At 61.6% G+C, this 8,263-nt stretch overlaps 1 protein-coding gene across 1 annotated transcript in view; it reads left to right on the plus strand.

Annotated features, from left to right (window-relative positions):
• Positions 1-404, plus strand: part of COL20A1 (collagen type XX alpha 1 chain) — a 21,525-nt gene extending 21,121 nt beyond the window's left edge. The window contains exons 32-33 of the mRNA XM_023748271.1: positions 48-167; positions 376-404. Coding sequence (XP_023604039.1) covers positions 48-167; positions 376-404 — 149 coding nt within the window. The remainder of the gene's footprint in view (positions 1-47; positions 168-375) is intronic.
• Positions 405-8,263: the final 7,859 nt, after the last annotated feature.

The raw sequence follows: 8,263 nt of genomic DNA on the forward strand, positions 1-8,263 counted from the left end.
CCCCCACAGCCCGCTCATCCCCCTGCCCCCCCCCTCCCCCCCCGCAGCGCATGTGCGGAAGTTGGACTCCTTCCCCCACAAGAGTGCCCGGCCCCCCATGCCCATCTTGGAGGCCCCTGGGCTCCCTGGAGAAGGGGGAAATGGTGGCTCCCGCCCTGAGGACAGAGGTACTGGCTCCCCCTCCCCCAGTGTCCTGGGGCTGGCTGGGTGGGGAGACACAGGACCTGCCTGGCTTCCTGGAGTCCTCAAAGCGGCCCCTCCCCCATTCTCCCAGGAAGTCTGAGCTCAGGGCCACCGCTGCCCTTCCATCCCCTCTCCTTCTCTCCTGCACCCTCCCACCTCCTCGGGCTGGGGCTGTGGAACCTGATGGCTCAGATGCTGAGGTGGACGGAGAGGCTGATTGAGGGATTGAGCAGACAGAGCTCGGAGCCTCAATGGGGAGAATGGGGAGGGTTGTGGGGAACAGCACGTCACTGTGGGTGGGGGAGAGGGAAGGGGAGGGGCCCTGCCTGTGGAGGGGCCCTGCCTGTGGGAAGCCCTGCCCACCAGGGCCCACACCAGGCTGGCAGGTGCTCTCATGAAGACCCCACCCCATGCCTCCCCCACCAGCCCCACCTCACTCTGAACTTCAGCCACTGAGCCCACAATCGGGGCCTGTTGGGACTCAGGGACCCCCACCCCAAGCTTTCACCCTTGCCAGGCACTCACCTTCCTCTGGGTCAGAATAGGGTCCAGAGAAAGGTAGTGTTGCCATCTGCTGCCCTGTCTCAGCCGCCCCTCCTTCTCAGGTGCACCCGCAGCCCTGGCTCAGGTGGGCAGCCCTCAGCCACAGGGGAGCAAGATTCCAGGATACTTGGGAGGAGCAGGGGGACCTGGCCTGGGGAGAGGAGGTCCCGGAGGTGCGTGGGGGCTTTGGGGGAGCCTGCCTAGTGGGAGCCCAGGGAGGCCCTGCCAGGGGCTGCACTCAGAGAGGGGGCAGTGTGCACCAGGGAGGGCACCTGGGCCAGACAGGCACAGTGGGGGCCGAGGGGCAGGGTCCTGCAGAGGGCTCCCCTTGTTTCTGCCCTGCTCACGGCCCAGATGGGCTCGCCGGACAGTGGGGCTGGGCGGGCTGACCGGGGTCAGCTGTCCCTTGCACCCCCAGACCTGCCGGTCTTCTCTCCCCTCCTGCCAGGCCGTTCTCCCTGCTGCCTGGAGTGACCTGCACCTCTTCCCTGGAGTCTCAGAGGAGCCGGAGAGTGTGGGAGGAGCTGGAGGCGGGCGGATGGGCAGCGAGGGCGGCACCTCTCTCTCCTCTGTACCGTTCCCTCCGCCCCATAAACCTCATCATGGAGTCAGACTCCCACCTTCAATCCCACAGTCTACCTGCTGCCTTGGGGCTCCCCACCTTCCCTCGAGGCAGGCAGCCCCACCTGAGCCTCCAGAGCTCAGTGCTGCCAGGCCAGGGCCCTCAGTCTAAGCCACACGCTGGGTCACTGGGTGGGGGTGGGCTTTAAAAACAGCGCCCAGCCCACCCTCAGAGGCCCATGTGTCTCAGCCCCGGCCCCGCAGCCTCCGTCCACACCTGCTCCCCTGGGACTTCATCGCTGTGGGCCTGGCCAATTCCACGCCACGTCCTTTCCTAACCACCAGCAGGATCTGGGGTGGGGGTTCCTTCATGCACAGTGGCCAAGGGCTTCTACGGAGACAGTGGAGCAGAGGCAGGAGCCCAGCGGGGCGTGAAGGTGGTAGGAGGCTCCAGCAGGGGCGCAGCCCGAGAGGCCGGAGGCTGGGCCAGCCAGGCGGGACCCGGCATGCCAGGAGGGCCGAGCCCAGGGCTCGGGGAGGTCTGGGTTCTTCCGAGGAGCACTGGGAGCCACGGGCTCCTGAGCGGGAGCTGCTGTGACCGCCTGAGAGCCAGCTTGGGGACCTCACCTGCTGTCCACTGAGATGGAGCTGGCTGGGCTGTGGGGAGGCAGGTTTGGGGCTGGCTGCTGGCTAGGCCACTGGTTCGGGGGGGGGCCAAGAACAGCCCTGGGCTGGAGAGCGGGTTCCAGGTGCCTCCAGTAGCCAGGTGTTGAAGAGCAGGTGGGTGGGTTGGTGAGTCTGGTGTTCACGGGGGCAGAAGTGTGGGCACCACCATCTGGGAGGCGAGTGGAAGCCAGGGGTTGGCTTCCCTGGGGCTGAAGGCAGCCTGGCTCGTCCCGGGACTGAGTCCCAGGCTCATCTCCGAGGCCGGAGGGTGTGGGTGCAGAGACCACCTGCTGGGACGCTCCAGAGAGAGCAAGGCCAGAAGACCCTGGGCCAGTGGGGTGTTTGGTCAAGGAGCCAGCAAGTGAGGAAGACACCTCTTTTCATTTAATCACCTGAGGATATTTTTTGCATTGTTTTTCAGAGAGAGTAGAAGGGAAGGAAGGGGCGGGGGGAGAGTGAGAGAGAGACATCAATTGGTTCCCTCTCTCACGCCCTGGACTGGGGTTGGGGGTCAAACCTGCAACCCAGGTACATGCCCTTGACCAGGAATTGAACCCGAGACCCTTTGGTGCTGGGACTGGTGCTCTAACCACTGGGGACACCGGCCAGGGCTGGAGATGCCTCTTGGTCACCACGGGGATGAGCTACCATCTTGGGAAGGAGGCTGGAGTGGGTGGAGGACCTCTGCTGCCGCCCCGGGCACAGGATCCCCACCTGCTGGCCCAAATGGAGTACGGCCTGGGCTGAGAAAGACACGAGCCTGCCTGCCTCTCGACCCTCGACCTGAGCTGTGGGCTGCTGCACAGGGGTGCACGTGAAGCCATCACAGCACAAACCTACACACGCACACACACTTTCCCATACACACCCGCCGCTGCTAACACGCACATGTGTGCACATGCCTCACACGCCTCATCGTGTGCAGTGCTCCTGTAAGGTCGGGGAGAGGACTTCCGGGGAAGGTGTGACACCTGGGAGCTGAGCAGGAGAGGAGGCCGGTCCCCACGGTCCCAAACTGAACACTGCGGCGTCTTCACGGAGGGAGGGTGGGCATTAACGGCATGAAAACGTCAGGAAAAGGCAACGGGAAATGTGTGCAGAAAACACACCGGGAGAACACCAGCAGGGTGGGCGGGGCAACCAGGACCCGGGGAACGCAGCTGAAGGTCAGGCAGGGCAGAGGACCAAGCACGACCCAGGCCGGCTCCCTGGTTAGGGAGGCCAGCGAGCGCGGTGGGAGTGCTGAAAAGTGGTTTTTTTAAGATTTGAGAATTAGAGGAAGTTAAGGTCTCAGATCAAAAGGCTCAGAGTGCCAAACATGGTTGATTTTTTAAATGTAGATTCATTCACACGAAGCACGACAGAGGAAACCGTCTTTAAACGCCCACAGAATGAGAGCCACTGGACGGCAGAGGCGGGAGGCAATGACCTCCAGTGTTGAAGGAAAAGCGCACAGACTTTACCCCATAAAATCCTCACTGAGTGAACAGGCCCCGAGTCTAAGGAGCGGGAAGCGAGGTGCATTCCGCAGGAAGGACGGACGGACGGAGTCACACGTGACCTGACACACAGGAAGTGCAGGGCTGCTCGAAGAGCCTCGCCCTCCGCAGATCATCGCCTGCAGCAGCCTAGAATTCTAGATTGTTCCAGGGCCGCGGGACCCTGAGTGCAGGCGCTAGTTCTGTTGGGGGCCTGTGAGGGTCTCTGTCAACTCCTGCAGCTCTGGAGAAGCACAGGCTCCGGCCGCAGGTCCGAGCAGCCGCGGGGGAAGCGCGCTCCTGTGCGGGGCCTGTGGGCCAGGCAGGGGCGAGCTGCTCCACGCGCAGGGGTCACGGCACATCTGACCCGGGAGGTGAGCTCTCCCTGCGTCAGAAGACAGGACACGCTTCCTGCTCCCGCGGCCAGAGGAACCAACACTCGAGGAACCAGGAAGCAGGAGATCAGGGGCCACGTTGCCAGGCATCTTACTGGGGAAGGACCGTGTTTTCAACAAATGGTTCAAAACTGCTAGAGGTTCGAATCAGAAACATTGATGCTCTGCCCTTGTCTACACCAAGCACAAAACTTAATTAGAAAAACATGGTAGCCCTGGCTAGCGTGCTCAGTGGTTAGAGCATCAGCCTGCAAACCAAAGGGTCTCAGGTTCGATTCCCGGTCAAGGGCAGGTTTGATCCCTGGCCCCAGGCGGGGTGCGTGTGGAAAGCAACCAATGGATGTGTCTCTCTCACATCATTGCTCTCTCTTCTACCCCCGTCCTTTCCACTTTCTCTCTAAAAAAAAAAAAAATCAACGGGGTGAGGATTAACAAAAAAAGAAAAACACGGTAACCCTGAAGACGAGAAAGCTGTAAGCATTCTAGGTGACAGAAGGCAGGGGAGGGGCGCATTCCTAAGCCCAGGGCGGCCAGGAGCTCACACAGGATCCATAAAGCAGCAGCCACAGAAAGAAAAATGAAGACATGGCCCCTCATCAGAACGAAAAGCTTTTCTGGGAAAGATGCGGTTGGGGAAAAGTGTCATCACGCACAGGGAAGGAAGTCTCCCACAGGAGGACGGACAAAAGCCTTGGGCCCCAGCACACAGGTGGCACACACCCTCTAAAAGCCACGTGACCAATAATGAGCAAACGTCCAGCCGACACCCACTGCAGAGCTTCTGGGGGGAGCGGGTGTCCACTTGGGAAGGCTCGGCACCCCGTGACCAATGACCCCACACAGGTGTGTACCTGGGAGTGCTCTGGGCCCCATCATGACTTCTTTTTTTTCTTCCATTGATTTTAGAGAGAGTGGAAGGAGGGAGGGAAGGGGAGAAAGATAAACATGGACGTGAGAGAAACACATCAACTGGTTGCCTCCCACACGCACCCGACGGACCAAGGATTGAACCTGCAACCGAGGTACACGCCCTTGACCAGAATCAAACCTGCTAACCTTGGGTGTGCGGGCCAACGCTCTAACAACTGAGCAACACGGGCCAGGGCCATCATGACTTACGAAGGTGACCGGGGGATGTCCCGAAGGGGCCAATGCCGTTGAGAAGAGAATCCATTACTTAATTTCCGGAGAGAAGGGTTATGTCACACTGTGTGGGGAGCACGGACCTTGGTCGGGAGACAGAGGGGGCGAGGGAGGGCCAGGCAGGGCAGGCACAAAGCTCAGGAGTGACGAGCTAGGACATCCCCGCGGGCCTCCGGGCCCTGGGCAGTCCCTCCTTGTCTGGGCCCCAGCGATCGAGGAGGGGAAACACTGGCCCGGTGTGTGAGTGAGATGAGGGGTGGGGGCAGGGCCCTGGACATAAGGACATGAGGCATGAGGACATCCCTGAAGACCTCACAGCATGTCACAGCGCGTGAGTCGTGACGGCGAAACCCGGAGACCACGTTCTTCAAGGGGGACGAGACAGCGAGCTCCGTTGATTCAGGCGAAGAACTCTGCTCACAGTTGAAACAGGACTGTCCGAGGACGAGACAGGACCAGTGAGTCTCAACACACTAGGAGGGAGGCAGCAATGGAGGCCCGACCCCAAGTTCAGGAGCAGGAGCCGGCTGATGGAGAAGCCCAGGCTGGGGGCCAGGAGGGGACTGCCTGAGGGCCAGGGGGAGGGTGGCGTCTTGTGTGTGGAATGGTGCCCTAGGTCCTTGGTGTCAAATTTTAGTAAAACTCACTCACTCGAGGGCTTAGATCATGCGTTTTTCCCTATTAAATTTACATTAAAGAAACCACACTGGAGGCAGACGGAGGCTGGGTTACTTTGCTGTGGTGGGAATATGACCACTTGGTTATTTCTGTGCATTTCCTGACACTTTTTTCCAGTTCCGGAAGCTTCGTACGAGGTCTCCCTGGTGACCCAGAAAAACATCTCAGTGGGCCCGGCGCCTGGCTGCTCCTGGCAGATGCCTGCGCATCTGGTGGCCGAATCTGCTTATGTAAGGACCGAGGTGCTTACATCCGAAATCCACCTCCCTGATGCCCCGGGCTGGTGTCCCCGCTCAGCCTCGCTTGTCCTGGGTGAGCGGCCCCAGCGCCTGGGACTGATGCCGACGGCCCCGGGAAGCAGGTGCAGAGCAGAGCTGGGCAGCAGGCCCCCCGTGACCCAGGGGCCGGGAGGAGAGGACACCGGGGTCTGCACCCTCTCGGGCACGAGGACCCCTGGGCCCAGGTCAGGTCCCGTCTCAGTGCCTGGGCGAGGGGTGCAGCCCCTCCAGCTCCTGCACGGCACCGCTGCCTGGCTGCGACCAGGGAGTCTGACCTCTGCCACAACGAGGCCCACTCGACTCCAAACTTCACTGAATTGTTCACTCACTTCTCCCAAGTCCCTGGTGACCCAGGCACTGGCCAGGCGGGACACCTTGCCCGTGGCTGCCCCGCCCGTGGTTGCCTGCCCGTGGCTGCCATGCCCAAGGCTGCCCTGGCCGTGGCTGCCCTGCGGAAGGGACTTTGACCATGGACAGCAGGAACAGCTTCCTCCTCCTGCCTCCACCCAATGTCACTCCCTGGGAGGGGACACGGTGTCCTTGCCACCTCCACTTGGAGACTGAGGATTCCAAATCATCACAGCACGCAGGGCCATGGTGCCCGGGTCAGGGAGACATGGGGTGGCACCCAGCACTCTGCCCTGGGGGTGATCCTAGGCCCCCAGGACCGTCCCTCCGGGGCGTCCCCTACACCTCTGGCCAGAGGGCCCCTGCATTGTGGGTGAGAGAGGCCCTTTGGCTGAACTGGCCTCCCACAGATGAGTCCAAGGGCAGGAGGCCTGTGGCGGTTCCCCTCGGCCTCCTCAGGGCCCCACCCCAGCGCCACACTCCGAGGGCCCGGAGCAGGCCCTGGGCAGCTGTCCTCACAACCTCCAGGGCCCACGGGGACCTATGACCCCTGCAAAGAGCTTGCCCGGGAGCCCCCAGGGCCCTTGGAAGGCAATCACCTGAACTCCCCAAGCCCAAAGGTCCCTCCCTCATGGGGTCCTGCCCCCCAGTCTCTTCCAAGCGGGACCAGGTTTAACAGCTCCACTCCCCAAGGACCCCTGGGCACAGAACTTAGGTTTTCACGAATTCATCAAAACAAATCAAAAAGCCCTGGCCGGTTTGGCTCAGTGGACAGAGCGTCGGCCTGCAGACTCAAGGGTCCGGGGTTCGATTCCGGTCAAGGGCACATGCCCGGGTTGCAGTCTCCATCCCCAGTGGGGGGCGTGCAGGAGGCAGCCAGTTAATGATTCTCTCTCATCATTGATGTTTCTCTCTCTCTCTCCCTCTACCTTCCTCTCTGAAATCAATAAAAATATATTTTAAAAATAAAATAAATAAAACCCCTGCTTAGGCCCACCCGGCAAGTGAGACTCGCATGGTTGTGACTGGCCTCTGTGGGGTCAAAGAGAGCAGGCCCGAGGACCAAGGGTAGGGGTGGCGTCCCCACACTCGGGGATGGACAGGCAGGGGCCTCGGGATCCCACAGGGAGGAGGGGACAGGGGCTGAGAGGGGCTGAGGGCTTGGTCCCAGGATGTGGGGACGGCTGGGACCTGTGAGGAGAGAGCAGCCCTGCTCGGGGTGCACTTCAGTGGCTCAGGCAGCGATGCCACCTGCATTGAGAACAAGCCTTTCCCAGCGGGCTGCCTCCTGGGCAGGTCCCAGCCGCCGGAGCCGCACCGGCTTCCCCAGGAGGAGCAGACGGAAGGTGGGGGACAATCTGGCAGGTGGCGTGGCCCCGTACGTTTTCTGCTCTGACTTTTAAAGTAATCCGTACAGTGCTTTGGCCCCTAGAGCATGCCGGCCAGCCAGGGCGGCAGGAAGAGGCCGGCGGTCCCCAGCAGGCAGACGATGACGAACACCCAGAGGAAGATGCGGTCGATGACCATGGCCACGTACTTCCAGTCCTCCTTCACCTGCAACACAGACAGGCACCTCACAGGCAGCAAGAACCTCTGGAACCCGGTGCTTTGTGTGACAGGTTCTGTTTCCATCCTCGCCACCGAGGCCGCCAGGGCCGCAGGCACACCTGCTGGGGGGCCGAGTGGGGCGGGTGCAGAGAAGCCACATGTCCGCTGAAGTTGGGTTCAGAGGGGGCAACACCCTCGAACTGAACATCCCGGCTGCCGTGGGGGACGGGTTTGGTGCTGTGCCTGGCAGGGTGCCTGAGCCCAGATTTTTGGGGGGGGGGGGGGGGGGTCTTTGGAGGAACACCAGGGTCCAGGCTGCTTCACAATGGAATTTGTCTCCAGGTTTGCTAAAGCTAGGGGGGGGCCTTGGGAGGCACTTCCGGGGGCCCCCCCATTTTTTTAAAGGACCCAATTGGAGCTCGAAAAGGGCCCACTGGAACCC

This window comes from Myotis lucifugus, unplaced genomic scaffold (assembly GCF_000147115.1).
Source record: "Myotis lucifugus unplaced genomic scaffold, Myoluc2.0 scaffold_1234, whole genome shotgun sequence".
NCBI classification, from domain to species: Eukaryota; Metazoa; Chordata; class Mammalia; order Chiroptera; family Vespertilionidae; genus Myotis; species Myotis lucifugus.